This window comes from Anolis sagrei, chromosome 3 (genome assembly GCF_037176765.1).
Source record: "Anolis sagrei isolate rAnoSag1 chromosome 3, rAnoSag1.mat, whole genome shotgun sequence".
Taxonomy (NCBI): domain Eukaryota; kingdom Metazoa; phylum Chordata; class Lepidosauria; order Squamata; family Dactyloidae; genus Anolis; species Anolis sagrei.
Genome location: NC_090023.1, coordinates 170,768,969 through 170,796,069, shown reverse-complemented (window position 1 = coordinate 170,796,069; position 27,101 = coordinate 170,768,969). Strand labels below are relative to the sequence as shown.

At 39.7% G+C, this 27,101-nt stretch overlaps 1 protein-coding gene across 3 annotated transcripts in view; it reads right to left on the bottom strand.

Moving 5' to 3' along the window:
• Positions 1-8,299: 8,299 nt before the first annotated feature.
• CCAR1 (cell division cycle and apoptosis regulator 1) overlaps positions 8,300-27,101 on the bottom strand; it is a 41,329-nt gene continuing 22,527 nt past the window's right edge. For all 3 annotated transcript variants that reach the window (XM_060768887.2, XM_060768889.2, XM_060768888.2), the window contains exons 17-25: positions 25,210-25,401; positions 22,143-22,376; positions 20,703-20,814; positions 20,258-20,340; positions 17,723-17,869; positions 16,815-16,935; positions 14,906-15,091; positions 12,840-13,045; positions 8,300-9,521 (exon numbers count right to left, since the gene is read on the bottom strand). In XM_060768887.2, the coding sequence (XP_060624870.2) occupies positions 9,462-9,521; positions 12,840-13,045; positions 14,906-15,091; positions 16,815-16,935; positions 17,723-17,869; positions 20,258-20,340; positions 20,703-20,814; positions 22,143-22,376; positions 25,210-25,401 (1,341 nt within the window). In that variant the 3' untranslated portion in view covers positions 8,300-9,461. The remainder of the gene's footprint in view (positions 9,522-12,839; positions 13,046-14,905; positions 15,092-16,814; positions 16,936-17,722; positions 17,870-20,257; positions 20,341-20,702; positions 20,815-22,142; positions 22,377-25,209; positions 25,402-27,101) is intronic.

Below are 27,101 nucleotides of genomic sequence, written 5' to 3'. Positions count from 1 at the left end.
TAATCAGTTGGAAGCCAATGCAAATTTATTTATTTATTTAATTTATTTGGAAGATTTCTATACCGGCCTTCTCACCTCAACAGAGGGACTCAGGTCGGTTTACAGCATATATGCAATTACAAAATATACAAATACAACCGAGTACAACATCATTAAGGATTAAAACAACACAGTAAAATACAATAAACATCATCATTACAATTACCCAGGCCAAAACGTCAATACAATCACAGTCGTAGTCGTAGTCACAGTCCATTAAAAGATTCAGTCCTCAAAAGCCACATTCCAGAGCCAGGTCTTTAGTAATTTCCTGAAAGTCAGGAGGGAGGGGGCAGATCGAATCTCCAGTGGAAGGGAGTTCCACTGGAGATTCGAGATTCAAATGCCGCAACACTGGTGTTATATGGCATTTCATGGGTGTTCTTTTGAGTAGCCTGGCTGCCGCATTCTGAACGATACGGAGCTTTCGGGTCGTAGACATCGGAAGGCCAACATTCAGGGCGTTGCAATAGTCCAGCCTAGATGTGACCGTGGCATGGATGACTGTTGCCAGAGCCTCATCAGATAGATAGGGTGCTAATTGCCTCGCTTGTCGTAGATGGAAAAAAGCCTGTTTGCTGGCAGCAGCGACCTGAGCTTCCATTGTCAGCTGCGAATCCAAAACGACACCCAAGCTCAGTAGACGAAGGAGATAGGGCAGCACCATCGAAGGTGGGTAGCAAATGGGTCAGACCAATCGATAATATATAATTATCGGTGACTTATATTTTGGGTAATGGGTCAAGTCCATATGCAGAAAGGCAATGTTGTGTCAACGAACGTAGAGTGAAAATGTGTGGCAACAAACTGGGCTTTGATATGCAAATGGCTGTGGGCCAATCTTTCTCAAAGGAGAGGAGTATTGCGGAGAATAATTTGTAAAATGAGTGTCTTATGTATATGCAGATGCACTGGATGCCAAAAATGGGGAAGGCGGCAGAGCTGGTGGATACAAATACAACCAAGACTGGTGCTGATGTATGCATTAAATATGGTTTTTTTGTGTGTGTGTCAGGAGCAACTTGAGAAACTACAAGTCGCTTCTGGTGTGAGAGAATTGGTCATCTGCAAGGATGTTGCCCAGGGGATGCCCAAATATTTTACCATCCTGTGGGAGACTTCTCTCATGTCTCCGCATGGGAAGCTGGAGCTGACAGATGGGAGCTCACCCCACTTCCCGGATATTTATTTATTTATCGTGTCAGGAGCAAACCAAACAGTTGTATTGCATTTTTAAACAAACAAACAAACCAAACACAAAGTTTGCAAGCTTGGTCATTGATTAAATGTCCTTTGACTAGTATCTGGCCACTTGGAGTGCTTCTGGTGTTGCCGCAAGGAGGTCCTCCATTGTGCATGTAGCAGGGCTCAGGTTGCATTGCAGCAGGTGATCTGTAGTTTGCTCCTCTCCACACTCGAATATTGTGGATTCCACTTTGTAGCCCCATTTCTTAAGGTTGGCTCTGCATCTCGTGGTGCCAGAGCGCAGTCTGTTCAGCACCTTCCAAGTCGCCCAGTTTTCTGTGTGCCCAGCGGGGAGTCTCTCATTTGGTATCAGCCATTGATTGAGGTTCTGGGTTTGAGCTTGCCACTTTTGGACTCTTGCTTGCTGAGGTGTTCCAACGAGTGTCTCTGTAGATCTTAGAAAACTATTTCTTGATTTAAGTTGTGGATGTGCCGGTTGATACTCAAACAGAGGATGAGCTGGAGATGTCACTGCCTTGGTCCTTTCACTGTTGGCTGCTACGTCCTGGCAGATGTCAGGTGGTGCAATACTTCCCGGATGCAAACCACTGACCTTTCAGTTAGCAGTTCAGCTGGCAAAAGGGTTTAACCCATTGAACCACTGGGGGCTCCTACTAAATGGGGTGAAGGACTGCATACTCATGCCCCTTTCAAGGTCAGCAACCACTGACTTTAAAAAAAAAGAGCAAGGTAAGGCTAGCAAGCCCACAACTTTGGTTAGCACTGCTTTCAGTTCTACTGGGAATCCAAGGGAGATGGGATGGAGAATGGCACAAACCATCCTTGGCAGAACATGGGACTCTTCTTTTGCAGTTGAAGAGATCAGAGAAAATATGGCAAGAAGAACTGGCCTTGGAGGAGTGTCTCTGAGCCCACATTCACTCCATTGTGCTGAAAAGATTATTTCAACTGGATGTATATGATGACAGAAACTGGTCTGTTTTTAATGCCTTTAAAAGACAAATTTCACAAACCTATTCCACAAGGCACCAATTGAACTTCATATGGCAACCTAAAGGAACCTAAAATATTCTCCTGCCACAGCAACATGGAAAACCCCGTTATCATCAGGGAACTGAGAAACTTACTACAAACCTGAATTTGCAATTCTGCTAAGTATTTTACCATATTGTCACACTTCAGGGACAATCAATGTCATAAAAGTCTAAAAGGCACCTGCATTTGCTTACAGATGCTAAAAAAAAATGCTTTGATGTGACTATCAGTCTTCTCAGTATCACATTTCACTCTGATCACATCTCCTCAAACAATGTAACTGCCTTTATACCTGAGGATTGAAAACATCACACTCCATCAGTGTATTTGAGGAACCAAAATTCACTCTGAAAAGCTTGTGCTAAAATAATGATGCGGCGAAACTCTTCTATCCTTTTCTTTATTTGTATTCCGAACTAGGCTAATATGACTGTTTCTTTGAAAACTGAAAACCAAAAGCATGGCTAATGTGTTTTCTGCTATAGTATAAACAGCAAAGTGAAATACTATTTTTTGCAGTTCAACATGGGGTTATTCACTATTTTTGGATACACAAACTCTGCTTTCATGTATATTTGAAATTGTCATTGCCAATCAATTGGGTAATGTATCCCAAGTCCCCTTTGGGAGAGATAAAGCATGATAGAATAATAATAATAATAATAATAATTATTATTATTATTATTATTATTATTATTATTATTAGGACAAATGATATCAAAGCCAGAATAACAACAAACTTCTATACAACTTGGATTGATTACAAAAAAATTTGACTCACTGCCACATTGTTGGATTATCAAATGTCTAGATGTCATCGGTGTTTGTGAAAATATTAGAAAATTCACCTAAGATGCAATGAAATAATGGAAAATTGAGTTGTTCGTGGGCAACGAAAGCTATGGAACTGTTAACATCAAGAGAGGAATTTTCCAGGGTGACTCACTGTCACCACTACTGTTCATCATTGCAATGATCCCACTGTCAGTAATTCTACAAAAACAAACCTAGGCTACCAAACAGCAAGAAATTCACCAAAAATTTCCCACTTGCTGTACATGGATGATCTAAAGCTTTATGGAAAATCAGAAACTGAAATCCAGTCATTGACCAACACAGTCAGAATCTTCAGCACTGACTTCAGTATGGAGTTCGGCCTAGACAAATGAGGCATTAAAGAAAGGGAGAATGATTGTAGGTGAACTATAAATCCCAGCAACTGCAACTCCCAAATGTCAAGGTCTATTTCCCCCAAACTCCACCAGTGTTCATGTATGGGCATATTGAGTATCCATGCCAAGTTTGGTCCAGATCCATCATTGCTTGAGTCCACAGTGCTCTCTGGATGTAGGTGAACTACAACTCCCAAACTCAAGGTCAATGTCCACCAAACCCTTCTAGTGTTTTCTGTTTGTCATGGGAGTCCTGTGTGCCAAGATTGGTTCAATTCCATTGTTGGTGGGGTTCAGAACGCTCTGATTGTAGGTGAACTATAAATCCCAGCAACTACAACTCCCAAATGTCAAAGTCTATTTTCCCCAAACTTCACCAGTGTTCATGTATGGGCATATTGGGTATCCATGCCAAGTTTGGTCCAGATCCATCATTGTTTGAGTCCACAGTGCTCTCTGGATGTAGGTGAACTACAATTCTCAAACTCAAGGTCAATAGCCACCAAACCCTTCCAGTATTTTCTGTTGGTCAGGGGAGTTCTGTGTGCCACATTTGGTTCAATTCTATTGTCGGTGGAGTTCTGAATGCTCTTTGATTGTAGGTGAACTTTTTGTTGTGTCAGGAGCAACCGCTCCTGTTGTGAGAGAATTGGCCGTCTGCAAGGACGTTGCCCAGGGGACGCCTGGATGATTTTTGATGTTTTATCCTTGTGGGAGGCTTCTCTCATGTCCCCGGATGAGGAGCTGGAGCTAATAGAGGGAGCTCATCTGCCTCTCCCTGGATTCGAACCTGCAACCTGTCGGTCTTCAGTCCTGCTGGCACAGTGCTTTAATCCACTTTAACCCACTGCGCCACCGGGGGCTCCTTGTAGGTGAACTATAAATCCTAGAAACTACAACTCCCAAATTACAAACAAAACAAAACAAAAAAAAAAACCCTCCCAAGACCAATATTCAAATGTGGGCGTATTGGGTATTTGTGTCAAATTTGGTCCAGTGAATGAAAATACATCATGCATTTCAGATATTTACACGATGTTTCCTAACAGTAGCAAAATGACAGTTATGAAATAGCAACGAAAATAATTTTATGGTTGGGGCTCAACACAACCTGAGGAACTGTATTAAGGGGTCGCGGGATTGGAAAGGTTGGGAACCACTGCTCTAGACCATGGCCATATAGCCTGAAAAAACCTACAACAACCCAAACAAGTATGTTCGTTTTTATGGTGCCACCAGGCTAGATTGTTCTTGCTGCAAGTGACTTCCCAATTTATAAACTGCATATGAACAAAATTAATCCCTAGGAAGCACAGCAGGCCTATGTTATGGAGACAATTTTAGGGGGACAATAGAGGAATTATGAAAGGTTGCAGATTGCAGTCTCTTGCTCTCCCATCCTCCTCCCCCTTATTTTTCATTTGTTTGCTGCAGATGTAGCAGACCTTTTATTTAGGTCAGGCACAAAAGCCTCTGACTGTGCTTCAGACATATAATTCCGGGAAAGAAATTAGGCCAATGAGTAAAATTAATTCTGTCCAAACCAAAGTGATGAAGAATGAAGAAAGCATCCCTAGCCAGGTCCCATTTTCTGTCCATAGTGTTATCTTTGCAAATATTTGCAACAAGTGTCATTGGACCATGAAGCAAAGGACAATTCATATCCATATCAATAGTTTTACACTGGAAGAGGCAAACACATGCTCTGAATATTGCAAGGCTCCAAATTCTTTCTGTTTTGTGTTTGATTATGTTCTGATTTCAAAGTAGCTTTAAAGCTTAAAAGGAGGCTGCTGTATATTAGCAATTAAAATGAATGGCACTGAAGTGCTATGCCGTTCTGCTCTGTGATTTTGCACCATTTATGCCATCAATGTAGCCTTTGTTTGGTGGGCCAATGCAACTACCACGCGCAGCTTGCAGGTAGGAAGACAGTCTTCACAAGGGCACTCTGTGTTGCAACTCGCAATAGGCCAGCCTCAATCTATCACTCCACAACCTGCTTCTATTTCAGGCAGCTGCTGTCTAATCTTCGTTTTTTTACACTGTAATCTCTGTCCTGACACTTCTTCAATATCTCAATTCCACCCCCTCCTTTTACAAATGTTTTTTTTCCCCCAGAAATCTTGCCCTATTTTTTCCTCATCAGTTTGAAGGATTCTACTCCCCTCTCTGATCAAGTTTCACCAGGCAACTTCCCTCTTCAATATGTTTCTGAACATGCTCTGTTGCTTTCATTTACAGTGGGGGGGGGGGGGGGAAGTATTTAGTCAAATACCAATTGTACAAGTTCTCCCACTTAAAAAGATGAGAGGCCTGTAATTGACATCGTAGGTAGACCTCAACTATGAGAGACAACTTGAGAAAGCACATCCAGAAAATCACATTGTCTGATTTCTAATGAATTTATTTCCAAGTGATGGTGGAAAATCAGTATTTGATCACCTACAAACAAGCAAGATTTCTGGGTCTCACAGATCTGTAACTTCTTCTTGAAGAGGCTTCTCTGTCCTGCACTCATTACCTGTAGTAATGGCACCTATTTGAACTTGTTAAAAGTATAAAAGGCACCTCTCCACAACCTCAAGCAGTCCAAACTCCACTATGGTGAAGGCCAAAGAGCTGTCGAAGGACACTAGAAATAAAGAGGAGCCCCCGGTGGCGCAGTGGGTTAAAGCACTGTGCCAGCAGGTCTGAAGACCGACAGGTTGCAGGTTCGAATCCGGGGAGAGGCGGATGAGCTCCCTCTATCAGCTCCAGCTCCTCATGTGGGGACATGAGAGAAGCCTCCCACAAGGATGATAAAACATCAAAAATCATCCAGGCGTCCCCTGGGCAACGTCCTTGCAGATGGCCAATTCTCTCACAACAGGAGCGGTTGCTCCTGACACGACAAAATAAATAAATAAATAAATACATACATACATACATACATACATAAATAAAAATTTCCTCATGTTGTGGTGACCCCCAGCCATAACATTATTTTCGTTGCTACTCCATAACTGTCGTTTTGCTACAGTTATGAATCTGAATGCAGGATGCATATGCAGGATGCATTTTCATTCAATGGACCAAATTTGGCACAAATACCCAATACACCCAAATTTGAATCCTGGTGGGGTTGGGAGGGGGGGGGGTTGATTTTGTCATTTGGGAGTTATAGTTGCTGGGATTTATAGTTCACCTACAATCAAAGAGCATTCTGAACTCCACCAACGATGGAATTGAACCATCTTGACACACAGAACTCTCATGACCAACAAAAAACACTGGAAGGGTTTGGTGGGCATTGACCTTGAGTTTTGGAGTTGTAGTTCACCTACATCCAGAGCGCACTGTGAACTCAGACAATGATGGATATGGACCAAAGTTTGCACAAATACGCAATATGCCCAAATGTGAACACTGACATGACAAAAAAATAAATTGCTGTATATATCAGTGTGACATGTCTGGGGCGAGTTTTTAGCTCCTGGGAACTTCTGCATGATGTAAAAAAAAAATCCAAAAAAGCGTACTTTACACCCGATTTAAGAAACAATTGTTTTTTGGGTTTTTTTTAATGTTAGCTTACTGCAACTTACTTAAAAAAGTGAATTATCTTTCTTGAAGACTTCCAGGGCCAGCAACACAGCCCGCATTTGGTCAGGAAAAGGGCAAGCTTGGGCCAAAACAACGAGGCCAGTACCTGCATACTACTCCAGCATACATCCAGAGGTTCTGTGCTTGAGAGACTGTAATTGGGTCAGATCCCTCATTTACTTATGTGCATTCATTTTCTCCATACTGGCACAGATGGCAGCGAAACACTCTCAATGAAAACTGCTGGGGGGTGGGCACTGTAAGCGGGCCAGATTGCACACACAGCTGCAAGCATTTTTAACATGTAGGTTTATGTGAAACCTTCCATTATACGAAACTGAAAGGCTGCACCAGTTATCGTATTTCACTGCATAATAGTCACCACAGTTGAATAGTTGCAGCCCCTGTTTTGGCCCCCCAAATCGGTATTTTGTCTCGTGTAATCAGCTCAATAGAACTCTCTGGGTTTCTCTCCTCTTCCTCTTCCACAAAGGTTATAATTTGAAAAAGAAATACAAACGGAGCTCAGTCTGGGATTTTCCCTCTCTTACGTCCAAGGAGGTAGGAAGGAGAAGACCCAGCCTACTCTGTATATGAAAAAACTGTCTTACCTCCAAGGAGGCTGAGTCTGGGCCTCTCCTTTTTCCCGCTTCAAAAGTAAGAGATGGAAAGCCACAGACCCAGTCAGCTCTACACAATTCTTTTTCTTTGCGCAATGGTAGCACCCTCCGAAGGGATAAAAATGTGGTTATTACACAGGGATAAAATGTGGCTATTACACAGTTATTTACGCTATATTTCAGGGGTCCTCAAACTAAGGCCCGGGGGCCGGATGTGGCCCTCCAAGGTCATTTACCCGGCCCTCGCTCAGGGTCAACCTAAGTCTGAAATGACTTGAAAGCACACAACAATAACAACAATCCTCTCATCAGCCAAAAGTAGGCCCACACTTTCCCACTGAAATACTAATAATTTTATTTTTGTTGAAATTGTTCTTCATTTTAATTATTGTATTGTTTTTAAGTGTTTTTTGCACTACAAATAAGATATGTGCAGTGTGCATAGGAATTCATTCATTTTTTTTCCCAATTATAATCCGGCCCTCCAACATACATACAGTTTGAGGGACTGTGACCTGGCCCTCTGCTTAAAAAGTTTGAAGACCCCTGCTATATTTGATCCATTTGGGCTCTTTCAATTTGTGTTCTGCTGGAGCGCTAACCACTTCATGGATGAAGTTGACAATAATGTACAGTGTTCAGTGTGGTTGGAATGGGAAGAATTTATTCAAGATGCATTCACAAAGTATGTTAGAGATATTTGGCTTCAAATAGTCAATGAAAAGAATTAAGTGTACTTTTGAACCATTTCAAACATTTTAGGGTTCCTGCTGTTAAGAGTCTGACACCACATCTTATGGCACTCTGGTAGCTACATAATTAAATCTAATACAGGAGCTTGTGTTTTATTTCTGATTCTAAGCTCCTATTGGAACTTTGCTACCAAAAAACCATACATAGCAAAATATAGTTCTATTACAAAAAATTCTATGTCACCACTTAAATTGGGATCTTTTATGAGCCAGGTGAAATGCATGTAATATTTGAGGTTACTTTTGAATTAAATAGCCAATTTAATGAAAGCTGATATAAACTTAGTAGCGATTTCTCCAAGTAAAGCAGTATACTGACATCTACTGGCCTCATATCAACAGTCAACAAAATATTTTCCATTCATACACTGCTTCTGAAAAGTAGCTAATATATTAATGAAGGGATAGACCATTTCAAGGAATATAAAATATGTATAATAAATTACTATTTTCATATAAATCCCAAGTTATCAATGAGTGGGTAAGTTCCTCACCATTTTCCTTAATTTCAATATTGTGCATCGGAACAGGAACTTGTTTCGGGAGAAAAGTCATGACTTAAAGGGAAAAAAATTGTGACAAGAAATTCAAAGTTTTCTTTAAAAGTTTTTACTTGCAAAATTAAGCAGCATGCTATGATTTATTTCCAAATTTAAAAAGACTAATTAGATTGAAATAAAAACCTAAGAATGGCGTTTATTAAATAATGAAAAAAAATGTTTCCACTAGACTTTGAAGGAAAACATTTTGTAATTAAATACTTTGCTACTTCCCATTGAGTTGAAGTTTGTTAGCATTGAAACTATAACAAAGTTTACCCTAAAACATTTTGCAATGCAAAATTATTTTCACTTAAGGAGTGTCTAATAAATTGAGGGCTATGAATTACAAGCAATCTTTGAAGCAGGCTCACACATTTATAAAACTTTATACACCCTTGCTTGGACTGAAGTATTTATACTACTAAAATCAAACATGCACCACTTCCATACACTCCAGTTTCATGATTTATATTACATTATATAACATTGTATTTTGCAGCAGCAAGTTTGTCATACATTTGCTCCATTCTCTTTGGATTTTTGATCTTTATCTTCACTCTTCACAATATCCTGTGGAAAATGGAAGAATCCATCAGTGAGGGACAGCAATAGCATAATTCCCAACACATGGGTTGGCAGTTTGGTTACTATACCAGAATCAAGATATACTGTATATACTCGAGTATAAACCTAGTTTTCACCCCTATTTTAGGCTGGAAAAGCCCCTCCTTCGACTTATACTCAGGTGATGGTCCGGGTGGGAAGATGTGGGGCTGAAAGAAGGGCTTCTTTCAGCCCCATATCTTCCTTCCACAACCCTTTCCACACAGCAACCCATCTCTCCTACCTCTCTTGTGCAGTATGCACCTTCCTCTCCTACTTTCTCATGCAGCACACTTTCCTCTCCTCCTCTCTCGGCACCAGTCTTTCCCACTTGTCTGTATTCATATACACACAGCATTTTCCCCAAAACATATAGTTAAAATAAACTATGGGACATGAGAGAAGCCTCCCACAAGGATGATAAAAACATCAATTCATCCGGGCGTCCCCTGGGCAACATCCTTGCAGACGGCCAATTTTATCACACCAGAAGCAACTTGCTGTTTCTCAAGTCGCTCCTAACACAACAAAAAACAACAACAACAAACTATGGTGATTATTGAAAAGATACGTAACTACATTTACATTGAAGAAGCTTAGAATAATGATTTAATAAGAGTTGGACAATCTTATCTTAAATTACATTTTAATGTAAATACTAGCTGTCCCCTGCCACGCGTTGCTGTGGCCCAGTCTGTGTATGTGTTTTGTATGCATATATGTGTGTGTGTGTGTATTTGTGAATATGTGTGTTTGTGTGTTTGTGTGTGTGTGTGTGTGTGTGTGTGTGTGTGTATATATATATATATATATATATATATATATATATATGGTTTGTGCGTGTATTATAATGTATTTTTTGTTTTTTGGCTTTTAAAGTCTCTTCTGTTGTGTTTTTCAGTGTTTTTGTGAGTGATGGTCACTCATTGGCCTGATAGGTGTGTTGTGTCCAAATTTGGTGTCAATTTGCCCAGTGGTTTTTGAGTTATGTTAATCCCATAAACGAACATTACATTTTTATTTATATAGATTCAAAAACATTTAACCTACTGATGCCTCAATTAATGTAATTTTATTGGTATTTATTTATTTATTTATGACATTTATATGCCGCCCTTCTCACCCCGAAGGGGACTCAGAGTGGCTTACAAGATATATATATATATATATATATATATATATATATATATATATATAGATAGATAGATAGAGAGAGAGAATATATTATATTATTAGCATAGTAAAGGTAAAGGTACGTCTGACTCTGGGGTGTGGTGCTCATCTCCATTTCTAAGCCGAAGAGCCAGCGTTGTCTGTAGACACCTCCAAGGTCATGTGGCCAGCATGACTGCATGGAGCGCCATTACCTTCCTGCCAGAGCGGTACTATTGATCTAGTCACATTTGCATGTATAACAAATAAATACAGGTAAAATGCAGATTAAAATTATCGATAAAATGCATGTTACAATTTGTAAGTTAAAACTGACTGGATAGGCCTGCCAGAAGAGATGGGTCTTCAACAGCATCTTAAATACCAACAGTTCATTTATCTGTTGGCTCTCTTTTGGCAGGTCATTCCACAATCTCGGGGCAGCCAAAGAAAAGGGTAATATTTGCCAGGCGAGTTTTAGCTGTCGAGTGTGTTCCCAATTTTTTGAATCGGTGTTGGCAGTTGATTATAATGAAATAAAGAACCATATCAATTATAAGGGCTCGACACTTATAATTGATACTAACACTTAATAAGATTTTCCCATATGAGCCTGGCCCAGAGTCTGGGAGAAGGCTTTCTCTATAGCAGTGTTTCTCAACCTGGGGGTCGGGACCCCTGGAGGGGTCGCGAGGGGGTGTCAGAGGGGTCACCAAAGACCACCAGAAAACACAGTATTTTCTGTTGGTCATGAAGTTTCTGTGTGGGAAGTTTGGCCCAATTCAATTGTTGGTAGGGTTCAGAATGCTCTTTGTTTGTAGATGAACTATAAATCCCAGCAACTGCAACTCCCAAATGTCAAGGTCTATTTTCCCAAACCCCACATTTGGGGGGAGAATTCATGCCAAGTTTGGTCCAGATTTATCATTGTTTGAGTCCACAGTGCTCTCTTGATGTAGGTGAACTACAACTCCTAAAACTCAAGATCAATGCCCACCAAACCCTTCCAGTATTTTCTGTTGGTCATGGGAGAACTGTGTGCCAAGTTTGATTCAATTCCATCGTTGGTGGAGTTCAGAATGCTCTTTGATTGTAGGTGAACTATAAATCCCAGCAATTACAACTCCCACAGGACAAAATCAATACCCTCCCCCAATCCCACCCGTATTCAGATTTGGGTGTATTGGGTATTTGTGCCAAATTTGGTCCAGTGTATGAAAATACATCCTGCATATCAGATATAAATAATAATAATAATAATAATAATAATAATAAACTTTATTTATGCCCCACATCCATCCCTCCAAGTAGACTCGAAGTAGCTTACATAAGGCCACGCCCATCAATACAGTAAACACAATATAAACACAAAAAACACAACAGATGATCAAAAAATAAATTACATAAAACGCTAAACCATATTTGCATTACTATTCATAACAGCAAGAAATTGACAGTTATGAAGTAGCAATGAAAATAATTTTATGGTTGGGGGTCACCATAACATGAGGAAGCGTATTAAGGGGTCGTGGCATTAGGAAGGTTGAGAACCACTGCTCTATAGCTTCCTCCTACATTTTGGAATTTCCTCTCTGCGTAAGATAAGAGTGGCCCCTTCTTTGTTGTCCTTTAGGCAGCAAGTTAATTTTTTTTCTTGTCTAGCGAGTTTTCGGAAACTGACTTCAACAAAAGGGCAAATTTTAGATTTTGTAAAAAGATGGTTAAATTTGTAAATTTACAACCAGTTTTAAGGGAAAATGAAACTTTTCAATGTGGCCTGAACATATGCAGAGGCCACAGAATGCTGAGCATGAAGACAGAAAACAAAAATGAGCAATTGGGTTGAGAGGGTAGATGGAATGACATATTTTGAAAGGCAGCCTAGCTAACAGGCATACTTTTAACAGTAGCGATTCTGTTTTCTAATATTCACTGGTTGCACGTCATATCTTATTTGGGGTCTGGGGGAGCACAAAATGTCCTGCTTAATTCCACACCAAAATTACATAGCTCTGAGTGGAGCCCTTAAGATACAGACCAATACATCTTCCCCTGTTAACAAAACGAGATGGTTTGTTCTACCATCCTTCCTCTTTACAGACAATTTCCCAGAATTGAAAAATCTGTTTTTACCTTTTTAAGAACAGTGTGTATTTCATCCATAACTGTAGCCAAAGTTTTGATTGTCTTATTCAGTTGACTCTCAAATTGTACATTCGTCTCTTCTGATGACTTCAAATTTTCTTGCACTTGGCCAAGATCTTTTTTTACTTCCTTAATATCTACAGTCAGGCCTTTATTCAAATTCTCCAAATTCAAGATGGTTTTTTCATCTTCATCTGAAGAAGAAACACATTCAACAACTTTGAAACAACCTGTGTTTTAAAAAATTAGTGAACATATTACGTTGTTACAGATTATCTGTCTGGCATCTAACTCTGGCAGTTGTTTTGCAGAAAAAGTAAAAGGCATTGATGATTAGGGGAAAAAAAATAAAGGTTTTCCCCTGACATGAAGTCCTGTCGTGTCCGACTCGGGTGTGGTGCTCATCTCCATTTCTAAGCCAAAGAGCCAGCGTTGTCCGTAGACACCTCCAAGGTCATGTGGCTGGCATGACTGCATGGAGCGCCCTTACCTTCCCGCTGGAGCAGTACCTATTGATCTACTCACATTTGCATATTTTCGAACTAAGTTGATAGAAGCTGGGGCTGACAGCTGAAGCTCACGTCACTCCCCGGATTCGAATATGTGACCTTTCGGTCAACAAGCTCAGCAGCTCAGTGCTTTAACCCACTGAGACATTGGGGGCTCCTGCATTACTTAAGCCTTTTTATTTAGGCTTGCAAGGAAAGACAATTGAAAAGCTTTGTGTAATTTGAAATGCCAATTGGATAACTGGACTGAGTTTAACGAAGTTGAGTAATAACTATGTTGAATAAACAGCACTGGCCCCACATTAGATTTTAGGCAAGATCAATAATGGTTTTGACCAAAATGGTTTGAGGCCTAACGGTTCAGATCCAAAACTATCTCTGTAGAAACTAGCATAATCAGATGGGTCAGCATACACAATACAAAGGGAACAGATTGGAAGGGAAACAAAAAGGGAAGTCGTCTTGCCATGACTGGAAATCTGAGCACACAACACTGGAGGCAGAGCATTTTTCCATTGGATACAGTAATGTTCTATTTTGATGACCCCATGCATTTAGCAAAATACTCCTTTTATTCAGATCTCTAGCTATTTACATTATTCTGTATAGTGCAATTCCATGTTTCCAGTCCCCAGTTGTTCCTAAATGACATCTCCTGGTATTCTTTACCACTGGCCTTTCAGGCTGGGGCTATGGGAGATCATGTATACCAGGTCTCTTCAACCTTTGTGCCCTCAGGTGTTTGGAACCCCAACACCCAGAAGCCCCAGCCAGCTTGTTCAAAGGTTAGGAATTCTGGGAGCTAAAGTCCAAAACACCTGGAGGGTTACAGGTCATGCAGGCCTGATTGTTCTTGCATCACAAAGTTTGGGAGGCCTGGCACAGCAACACCTTCTGGGTATGACCCTCCACTGCAGAACAGTACCTCCAAGACCCATCCCCGCAAGGCACCCCAGAAGGATACCGTGGTCTACGGTATCGAAGGCCGCTGAGAGGTCCAGGAGAACCAACAGGGACACACTCCCCCTGTCGAGCTCTCTACGGAGATTGTCCACTAAGGTGACCATAGCTGTCTCAATATGATAACTAGAGATGCAAATGTCATATCCTTTTCATGCCTCTGGCACAGTGGTTTTCAACCTGAGGGTCCCCAGGTGTTTTGGCCTACAGCTTCCAGAAATCCCAGCCAGTGTACCAGCTATTAGGATTTCTGGGAGCGGTTGGCCAAAACATCTGGGGACCCACAGGATGAGAATCGCTGCTGTAGCATAACTTGAACTTGAGCATTTGGTGAGAAAGGGGACACACCAGCTCTTCCCCATGGACATCTATATAACAAAAGGACAAAAAAGCCTGAATCACTTGCATATCTGCTGCTGGTGCCACTACTACCAACATACTCATCTGAAATGACATGATTTTTGAATAGAAACCAATGTACATCCATGAAAATGTATCATGATTTCTTCACTTTTCAAATCCAGCACTATTTAACTTCCAAGTGTTTGCTATTGTGATAAAAGTTTCTGAGTGTCATCTGGTCACCTGTCTTTTCTTCCAGTGACTGAAGCTTTTGTTCCATTTCAGCCCGTGCCTTTTCACTCTTCTCTAGCTTCTGCAAGAGACTCCCGACATCCACCATAGCTCCATTGTAAACAATGAGACCAACGTTTTCTTCTGCGCCTTTGGATTCTTGCATTGTAGCAGGTGATGGCAGCAACATCTTGTTTCCTATAATGGATCGGGAAACTTTATTCATTCATTTATTTATTTGCTACATTTGTATACCACCCCTCTCAGCCTGCAGGCCACTTGAGGCGGTTAACAAGGCAACAATTCAATGCCAATAACATCATAAAAACATTAAAAAGCATTAACACATCAATAAAAACCATGACAATAATAAAAACAATCACTTTGTCTCCTAGAAAAAAACATAATCCAATTTCATAATCCAATTGTTCCGTGATCCTAAGTCTAATTACACTGCCTTTTCAAAATGCCTGCTCGAATAGCCAGGTTTTGACTTTTTTTTTCGGAAAGTCAAAAGGGAGGGGGCTGATCTTATGTCCCTAGGAAGGGTGTTCCATAGGCGAGGGGCCAACACTGAGAAGGCCCTGTCTCTCATCCCCGTCAAACGTATTTGTGACACAGACGGGGTCGAGAGCAGGAATTAATATAATTAATATTAATGTAATTAATATAATTTCCCGCTGCTACAAAATGTTTATAATGAATGCTATTACTCAGGATCTAAACTGGAAGAAGAATGAGCAACTTCATTCATCCAATGCAGATACCTTGTAAACTAACAAGCAGTTCTTCTCTTGCCCCTTTCAAACTAAAATGTAAATAAACCTTTAAATATTCAAGTCAGCTTAATCAGATGCAGAGGTGCTGGGAAAGTAAAAATTTTTCACCACTCTCATGGAATAGATTTTAATAAAGAATCATATAGTTGAAGAGACACAAAGGACACAATTTTTGCCGGAATTGTAAGCTTCCTTGAGTTCCTTTGGGTGAGAAAGGCGGGATAGAAATGAAGTAAGTAAGTTTTTTCTTGTCATGTCAGGAGTGACTCCTGGTGTGAGAGAATTGGCCGTCTGCAAGGACGTTGCCCAGGGGACGCCTGGATGATTTGATGTAAGTAAGTAAGTAAGGTAAAGGTTTTCCCCTGACATTAAGTCCAGTCGTGTCCGACTCTGGGGTGTGGTGCTCATCTCCATTTCTAAGCCAAAGAGCTGGCGTTGTCCGCAGACACCTCCAAGATCATGTGGCTGGCATGACTGCATGGAGTGCCATTGCCTTCTTGCCGGAGTGGTACCTATTGATCTACTCACATTTGTATGTTTTCGAACTGCTAGGTTGGCAGAAGCTGGGGCTGACAGTGGAAGCTCACGCCGCTCCCCGGATTTGAACCTGCTACCTTTTGGTCAACAAGCTCAACAGCTTAGCGCTTTAACTCATTGCACCACCAGGGGCTCCAAGTAAGTAAGTAAGTAAACAAATAGTCCAACCTCCTACCATGCGGGAAAAGCACAATCGAAGCACCTGTGACAGATAGCCATCTAGCCTCTGTTTAAAAGCTTCCAAGGAAGGAGCCTCCAGCACACTCTGAGGCAGAGAGTCCCACGGCTGAACAGCTCTTACAGTCAGGACATTCTTCCTAATTTTCAAGTGGAATCTCTCTTTCCAAGTCCTAATATGAGAAGGCCTAGTTTATGCTGCATCATACAAGTCAAAAGTCTATTATGATTACCTGTGTTTTCTTCACTTCAGGCCACCCAAGGGGCAAAACAAGTCAACATTTAATGACAAGGGAACAAAGCATCTCCCTTCACCCATTCCAAAAATCACACAATTTATGCTTTTGGACTTCCATGAGACAAATATGACTGTGGATTGCTTCCCTGCAATGTGTGGGTGTATATATATGTATATTTAAAATATATACCTAGCATTTCCTCCTGTGGAGGTTCCGTTTCTTCTGGACTTTCTTCATCTTTAGAAGCATCTGTTAGTTTTCTATAAAAGCAGGATTCACGAAGAACTACTTTATTCAAAATCTTCTTAACCTAAAATAACAAAAGAAGTCCAAATATATACAAACATAATTTTCAGAGAAAATAATACATTTACAATATAGTTACTGTATATACGAGTATAAGCCGACCTGAATATAAGCTGAGACACCTAATTTTACCACAAAAAACTGGGAAAATGTATTGACTCGAGTATAAGCCAAGGGTGAGAAATGCAGCTGCTACTGGTAAGTTTCAAAATAGAAATAGATACCAATAAAATTACATTAATTGAGGCATCAGTAAATATTCAAAAATATTTACATAAAATTTAAGACAAAGCTGTCCAACTCTGATTAAACCATTATTCTAACCTTCTTCAATGTAAATGTGCTTACATATCCTTCCAATAATAATAAAGGGAGTAAAACAATAAATGTAATAAAAATAATAATAGAGTAAAATAATGGAAATGTAATAACAGTAATAAGAGAGTAACATAATAAATGTAATAATAACAATAGAGTAAAATAATAAATGTTGTAATAATAAAGAGTAAAATAATAAATGTAATAACAATAATACAGTAAAATAATAAATTTTATAATAACAATAAAGAGTAAAATAATAAATGTAATAATAATAATAAATAGAGTAAAATAATAAATGCAATAAAAATAATACTAATAAAAGAGTAAAATAGTAAATAACATTGACTCAAGTATACGCCGAGGGGAGATTTTTCAGCCTAAAAAAGGGGCTGAAAAACTAGGCTTATACTCGAGTATATACAGTAATTCACAAAAACATTAATTACGATATAGTAACTTGAGAAACGAACCTGAGCTCGTGAGAGATGCAGTCCAAGCGTGTAGAGTATCTCTTCCAAGTCCTTTTCCAGAAGGTACCCACAATGGCATTGATCAAAGTACACAAAGGCCATTAACAGATCACGGTTAATGGTTATCATCTGGATTTTGTCTTTCTCCTAAACACATTTTAGGATCAATACATTAGCCATTTGTGAATTGTTTTTAGATTAAAAAAAGATCATTTCTAACACTATTCAATAATTATTTATTTTAATGTCACCATAGTCAGTTTTTAAAATGCCAGTACATTTTTGATGCAAGAATTTTGAAATGGATTACAATACTACATATTTTCATAAAAAGCTAGGAAAGTTCCAATCAATTTGCTTCAATATTTGCAATAGTGCCAGTTCAAAACGTTTTGCTTCACTGTGTAGGAAAATAACTACATCGGTATCTGGCATTAAATTGTTATCAAAGTTAGTTATTATACTAATTGCAAAGTGGAATGATTTGTATACAGTGCAAATGTTTTTTTTTATTTCCACTCCAAATTTTTACATTATCTTCGATAGGAATTCAATTTTGCAGAATTAGAAAACGTTCAAAGATATGATTTTCCAAGTTTCTTCTTACTTGGAAAGCAAGACTTCATTTGCTAAATAATAGGTTCCTTCATCTGTGGTCAATTTAACTACAAATCAGATCTAGACTGCAATCAAATATACAATTGTTTGAGAATAAGAACAACTAAATTCAAAATCACACTACTGCTCTTACGATGCCAGAGTAATAAATGGGAGTTACTTCTATTTGCAAGTATGGTTCACATGACTAGGTGTAGTAATAGTCAATAACTTCGCACTGGATACATTAGTGATCAATAGCTTCACATTTATGGGAATAGTCTAGTTTGGGCCCAAAGCCCAAACTAATGTAATACTGCAAAATTCTTATATGTTGATATACCCTTTTGATACCAGCTTCAGGAAATACAGGGTGTGGCAGCATAACTTCCTTTTTTTTAAATGCGCGCCATTCAGTCAGTTGAAGACGTAGCAGAGCGAAAGTGGTCTCGTTCGAGAGGCAGGACTATAAAGTTTTGTCCTGACACAGTTCGGTCACCATCATGCGTTGGAACAGTGAGGAGCATGCTTTGGCCGTTGAGGTCTACTTTTCGAGCGGATGTTCTGTGATCGCAACCCAGTGCGCCTTTCAGAATTGCTTTAATTTACCCCCATTGGCCCCTGTCCCGGACCGGAAATCAATTGTGACATGGGTCACTACATTCAGAAAAAAACTGCAAGTGCGACAAGACGAAGAACTGGAGTCCCTCTGTCCATTAGATCACCTGAACATTGAGGCAATGTTGCGATCACTACGGCGTTCTGTGCGCAAACATGCGTCTGCCCTTGGACTTTCCAATCATTCTGTGAGGAGAATTCTTCATGATGATCTTCATTTCCATCCTTACAAGATGGCGATTGTGCAGGAACTTTCTAAACGTGACTTCAATTCTCAGAGGAATGCATGTGAGGTTCTTCTCGAAGTCGTTCCTGAGGACGCTATTGTTTTTTTTAGTGATGAAGCCCATTTTCATTTGTGTGGATCCGTCAAAAAACAAAATATGCGCTACTGGGCTGACAACAATCCTTGAGAATTGCATCAAAGGCCTTTGCATTCACCTAAAATCACAGTGTGGTATGCAATTTCCTCAGCTGGAATTATTGGTCCCTGGTTCTTTGAGGAAAATGAAGTTGCAGCGACAGTGAATTCGGACCGGTATGTAAACATGTTACAGGAATTTTTTTCCCCACAGCTAAATGGGTTGGACTTAGGAGACACCTGGTTCCAACAAGACGGTGCAATTGCATACACTTCAAGAGCACCGATGGCTGTTTTGAGGGAACACTTCCCAGAGCACCTTATCTCAATTAGGGAGGATTTGGAGTGGCTGGCCCGCTCTCCAGATTTGGCCCCTTGTGATTTTTTTCTATGGGGTTTTTTGAAATCCTGTGTTTTTGTGAACTGTCCAAGGACCCTACAAGATTTGAAGACCAACATCCAGGAAGAAATTGCCAATGTAACGCCTGCTATGCTGGCAAGAGTCATGACAAACAACAGAAATCGGTTTACTCAGCGTATGGAGAATGGGGGACGTCACCTACCTAATTTGATCTTCAAAACAACGTAAAACAAAACTTTAGGTATGTGCCTAATTAAAAAAAAATCTGATTCATACAATGGGTTTTATTAAGTTTTGAAAAAAGGAAGTTATGCTGCTGCACCCTGTACATCATACGCATTTAGAGCCGAAAATGTCAACATGATTCCAATAAATATTTACAAAAAGGCTGCTGTCTTCAGAGCCTTCTTCTCCCACCCAGGTGGTTTACAGCATGTATGGGCAAACTTTGGCCCTCCAGATGCTTTGGACTACAACTCCCACAATTCCTAGGCTCTTAGGAATTGAGGGAGTTGCAGTCTAAAACACTCTTGTGGGGGTTGCAGTCTAAAAAGACATAAAAAGGGATATCTAGGCAGTTCGAATGAAATTATTGTACCTTATCTTTAGAAGCTCTCTCTTTGCAATGGCGACTTCCTTCTCTTCTGTCATCTCGCCTATTCATTTCCTCATCATCTCTATCTATGGAAACAGAACACAGTGCATTAGAGCTGTGTGTTTCTGCTATAAATGTCTTTGACAGAAAATATACACGTTTTCCAATGAGGTACCAACAACTTGTAACTTAACGAGACCATAGAGAAGTTCTACCAACAACCACATACAAAAAATAAAGATAAATTATCTTCAGAAGAATTGCCATCTTACAAACAGGACTTTCATATCAAAAGATACAAGAAATGGGATATGTACTCTACTAAAGATTTTCATTCTACTGTGTCAAAAGAATGTAAAGACATCAGAAGGTTATAGACCTTTGTTCTTGTGAAGCAAGAGTCTACACCTGCTTTGAACAAGATCACCCCCTTCCGCCCCCAATGTACCATCGTCTTCATCCTCAGCATCTTCAGCTTCCATTGGATCATATTCCTCCTGGTTATTCTCATCTTCCATTTCATCGTCATCTTTCAAATCATCTTTTCTCTTATCGTCTCTCTATAATTAATTATTAGATAATAACATGATGCAAAGCTTAACAAAAATCAGGAAAGAAATGCAAAGACAGGTTTATGCAAAAAAGGCCTGACACCCTCAAAGACTAGGAACTCTGCTCTTACTCCCCCTCCCCCCTTCCCATTGTAAGAGAAACGAATTAAGGGAGAAATATGATTTCTAAACTTGCCCAGGTCTTCAAGTGGGTGCTGTTCTTATTTAAGCTTGTTTTAAAGTAAGCAGATAATTATGGAGAATATTTAATTTTAAGACATGCTTTAGTTGAGATATATATTTCTAATAAACCTACAGGAATTCAAAAGTTTGAACCCTTTTTAAAAACGTGAAGGGGAGGGCAGGGGACAGTTCCACCTTGTCTCCTGCATATGTGATCAGTTGGGGACCCCTTCCCCCAGCACCACCTGCCGCTCTGGGCCAGAGTGAAGAGGGGGGGACAGGGGACAGTTCCAGCTTGTCTCCTGTGCTATGCTAATAATATAATATAATATAATATAATATAATATAATATAATATAATATAATATAATATAATATAATATAATATAATGTATATACATAAAATATTTATATTATAATACAATACAATATAATATTAATAATATAATTATATATTTTATATTACACATAATATTACTAGTAATATTACAATATAATGGTATAGTACATTATAGTAATATATAATACTGATATTGTAGGTAAAGGTTGTCCCCTGACATTAAGTCCAGTCATGTCTGACTCTGGGGTGTGGTGCTCATCTCCATTTCTAAGCCGAAGAGCCAGCGTTGTCCATAGACACCTCCAAGGTCATGTGGCCGGCATGACTGCATGGAGCGCCATTACCTTCCCGCCGAAGCAATACCTATTGATCTACTCATATTTGCATGTTTTTGAACTGCTAGGTTGGCAGAAGCTAGGGCTGACAGCGGAAGCTCACGCCACTCCCCAGAATTGAACCTGCGATCTTTAGGTCAACAAGCTCAGCAACTCAGTGCTTTAACCCACTGCGCCACCGGGGACTCCACTAATATTGTACTATGCTAATAATATAATATATTGTATGCATATATACCTTGTAAGCCGCTCTGAGTCCCCTTCGAGGTGAGAAGGGCGGCATATAAATGTTGTAAATAAATAAAATAAAAAAAGAAAGAACACAACTGCAGAATCACTACCACTGGTGTTCTGAAAATATTGACATCAACATAACAAATAAGCCCATCTTGGATGATATGTGATAAAACTTCATAAGCAGTTCCTTCTCCGACTATTTTTAATCTTATAATTGACTGAATTTTTGAAATGACCACTAACCTTTCTGTCATCTCTCTCATCTTTTTTATCCTTCTCATCTCCAGATTTTCTTCTCTTAGGCTTTGGATCATCATTTTCATCATCTCGCTCTTCCTTTTTCTCTTTTTTCTCATCTTTTTTGTTCTTTTTATCTTTTTTATCTTCTTTTTCCGGAAGAGACAAGAGTGATCGGTAGATCCGAACACCGAAGTCCCTTTGAAGCATTTCATTGAAAAGTTCAGCAAACAATGAAACCTGCAAAAGGAATATCGAGAGGAGTTGGCAATCCTTTTATGTACCGGCAGTATTGCTCCTAATTTGAAACATACATTTGAAATAATGAAACATTAATAAACAAAATAGAATTAACAAGACATATGAACAGCCCGAAACAATGACATTATTAAATTTCAAGAGAAGCAATAAAATCAAATTCCTGTCGTTAAAATTACGAGCAAATAAAATGATAAAAAGCCGCTCTGGGTCCCCTTCAGGGTGAGAAAGGAGGCATATAAATGCAGTAAATAAATAAATAAACTCTGTAATTTGAAACTTATCAGCATTACAATCTTTCTTCAAACAAAAATCCAGTAAAGGAGACTGCCATTACAGTGGGCTCTTAGGATCAACTGGGCTTTGGTTCTAGGATCCCTTGTGGATAATGGAGCCACTTACACAAAATGGCAAAACCAAAAGTTTGCTATTTTCAAATGTTTGAGGGAATATTTTCATACTTTGTATGACTGAATTCCAGGATGCAGACAACCGACTGTACTCTAATTTTAGGAAAAGGAGAAGCTTAAGCAGAGAAATAGGCATCATCACCCAACTCTATGGCAAACTTAAACTTTCCAATAAAATAGGCTCTACTTGGAAGATAAGTACTAAAAGCAATATTTATGGATACTGGGCTTGGAAGATCTATAACACAATACAGAGCAGGCATAGAATTTTCACAATTGCCCAAAGGAGAAGGTGAACAATTCTCCCAGGAAAAGCAGAGAAGCCAACTGTCCGAACTCATCTCCCTCTACGTCCCGCCTCGGAGTTTAAGATCTTTTGGGGAGGCCCTGCTCTCGGCCCCACCTCTATCACAAGTGAGGTTGGTGGGGACGAGGAACAGGGCCTTCTCGGTGGTGGCCCCTCACCTGTGGAATTCACTCCCCGGGGAAATTAGGTCATCGACATCCCTCCTCTCTTTTAGAAGGAAATTAAAAACATGGATATGGGACCAGGTTTTTGGGTAAGCTGGCAGATAGACAAAGGACAATGACGACTAGAATTGATAGGATTTGACAATGTGGAATGAATTTACAGACTCTGAGCTGGCGAACGTTGAGCATTAGATTGATTTTATTGATTATGATGTATAATTGATTGTTTTGTTTATAATCACTGTTTATATATGTTTTATCTTATTGTTTGTGTTGGCATCGAATTGTGCCTTTTGTAAGCCGCCCTGAATCCCCCCTTGGGGGTTGAAATGCGCGAAATAAATAAATAAATAAAAGTTGTGCAAATCAAGGGAGAGTGCAAGGGAGAGAGCCTTCTCCTCTGTGGCTCCCCAACTTTGGAACTCTTTACCTGGAGAGATAAGGAAAGCCCCTTCACTAGAAATGTTTAAAAAGAACCTTAAAACCTGGTTCTTCCGCTGCGCCTTTGGTGATTAGGTGCACACCATGACATTTTGCACCCCTCAACATTTTTGCTACTGGAGCTCGCGCCCCCCAAATGGGAAATTTAGCCTCCCAACTTTATGTATTTTATGAGTTCCCCGTAAATGTCCTGCTCCTATTCAATCTCATTTCAGTCTTTTAATTGTTTTTATCTTGTATATGTGGTTTTCCCATTGTTATTGTTATCGTGATTGTGTTATTAGAATGTTATTTTATGACTGGGGTTTTTTAATGTAATTTTGATGATGTTGTTATTTGTTGTTTATGTTTTGATTTTATTGCTTTGATATGTTGTCTGGGCTTGGCCCCATGTAAGCCGCCCCGAGTCCCCACAGGGGAGATGGTGGTGGGATATAAATAGTTTATTATTATTATTATTATTATTATTATTATTATTATTATTATATAAATTCAAAAATCCAATTCAAACGCAGCAGTGCTACTTGGTGTAATTGTGCTACTAGGTGAAATACATTTTTTTTCATCACAAAGTGAAACTGTGGCATAAAACTGAAAGATCAAAGCTACGTTCAGCAAAAGACAAGAGGGATCCTTTTACCTCTGCAGGAGTTTACCTTATAATATGCAACTGTGGACAAGTGTACATAGCGACCACCAAAAGCAGAACCCAAACACAAATCAAGGAACATGAAAGTCACTACAGACTAAGTCAACCAGAGAAGTCAGCTATAGCCGAGCACTTGATGAACCAACCTGGACACAGCATATTATTTCAAAACATGGAAATGCTGGACCACTCTAACAACTACCATGTCAAGTCTTGTTGATTTCCTTGTTGAAGTTCCAGAACGGTTTTGACTTACTGGCTAGTCACAAAGAGAAGCCACTGAAATCCACAAGCATGTGGACAATTTCAACAGAAAGGGGGCAACCATGAACATTAACAAAATCTGGCTACCAGTTTTTAAAAACTCTAAAATCAGAACAGTAAAGAAAGAGCAACACTTTAAAAAAACCCCAGGGGAATTCCAGACAAGAATCAATCAGTGCCAGCTAACACCTCCAAAGGATCCTCCAGGCAGCAATCAGCCAGACCTTGAAGCTGCAAGGCCATTAAATGCTAATCAAGGTGGCCAACTGCAACATTCACACTTGCCTCAAGCAGACAATAGTTCTTTCTCCCATTCTGGACATTCCACAGATATAAAAACCTCCTCGTTCCCTCGTCTGTTGGAAACTTACCTCGTTTCCAACAGACTTCACAACCTCTGATGATGCCTGCCATAGATGTGGGCGAAACGCCAGGAGACAATGCTTCTGGAGCCCAGAAAACTCACCGCAACCCATCAAAGTTGATCACTCATATCCAATGCAATACAAATCCAAGGCCCTCACATAACCTCCAAAAATACTGAATGATTTTGCGGATATGCGATACATAAAATGATTACCTCAAAAGAATGTTCTTTGTTATCCTCCAGTCTGTAATCCAAAAGTACACTAAGGGACATAATACTACAGTCAAACTTTCCACTTTTGGCTGCCCAGTTAGGGTGCACAATGATTGCTGGTTCATCAGGCAAGATGTAGCGTCTCTCTCGACGCTGGCGCTCCACTTCCTCTAAACGTTTCCTTTCTTCCTCCTGCAAATGTGAGAAAACGTGTGAAGACAATTATATATTGGACTTTTTGGTCTCTTCCTCAATGCAGAGAACGTCATATTGAAGTGAGGCATGTCATACCGACTAGAGAACAGAGTCTGGAATTACTTTATTCCAAATCTTTAGTCATAACACATTAATCCTAATACCGTTAATAGAATTGTTGACAAAGACAAGGAAGAGAACCATGTACTTAGTTCCCTGGAAAAGAAATGACACAAAAAGAACCTTAAAGGATTGGAGACACAAGTCATAAGGCATTTAGGTGAAGTGGGAAAAGGCCCTTTTCTACAAAGAGAAGGTCTTGCAGAGGATTTGAAATGGGGCATGTCAATAGCTAGGAAATTTGTTTAACTACGGCATGATCATCATTTGGGGCAACAATGCTCACTGCAACAAAAGGAGTGAACAAAGAAATAAGGAAAGTAGAGGATTGTGGCTATTCAGTTTATGGGCCCCTTGGTGGAGCAGTGGGTTAAACCACTGAGCTGCTGAACTTGCTGACCGAAAAGTTGGTGGTTCAAATCCAGGGAGCGGGGTGAGCCCCCACTGTTAGGCCCAGCTTCTGCCAACGTAGCAGTTCGAAAACATGCAAATGTGAATAGATCAATAGGAACCGCATCAGCGGGAAGGTAACAGTGCTCCATGCAGTCATACTGGCCACATGACCTTGGAGGCATCTATGGACAATGCTGGCTCTTAAGCAGATGAACGCCACCTCCCCACAGTTGGACAGGACTAGACTTAATGTCAGGGGAAACCACCTTTTTTAGTTTATGGCTATCTTCTCACACTCATTTTTTTAAGTATAAGTCTGCCCCAAAAAGCATACGGTAATATCTGTGAGGACTAGCCAAATCTAATAAACTAGGTAACCATTTTTTAATGGAATGGATTTTAGGGGGTTAGATTTAATTTTTTAAAATGTTTTTATTATTATTATAAAATAATGATACATAACCATAATTACCATGTATTATGTACTTTTTCATTCCCTTCTCCCTCCCCACTCCCACCCCTCCCTCTTCCCCGTTGACAATGTAATCCTTTTTTTCCTGTTACATGAGCCTTTTTTCGATTCAGTCCAATTTTTTCTTCCAGCTTTCATCATCAATCTTCTCGCATTCATAAAGTGAACAGAGTGAAGAGAGAGGGGAGCAGAAGACAGTTCCATCTTGTCTCCTGCCTATATCATCAGGTGGGAGCCCACCCACCGCCCGGCACCAACTGCTGCTCTGGCTGGAGTGAAGGGGGGAGAACACAGTTCCATCTTGTCTCCTATGCTTTACTAATCATATAATATATTGTATATACATATAATATCTATAATATTAAAATGTAATACAATATAATACTACTACTAATAATGCAATATTATAATTATATATTTTATATTACATGTACTATTACTAATAATATTACAATACAATGGTATAGTACAATATAGTAATATATAATACTGATTTTGTACTATGCTAATAACATAATATATTGTATATATCTTGTAAGCCGCTCTGAGTCCCCTTCGGGGTGAGAAGGGCAGAATATAAATGTCGCAACTAAATAAATAAACAGATAGAGAGATATTGACAAGCTGGAATATGTCCAGAGGAGGGCGACTAAAATGATCACGGGCCTGGAGAACAAGCCCTATGAAGAACGGCTTAAAGAGCTGGGCATGT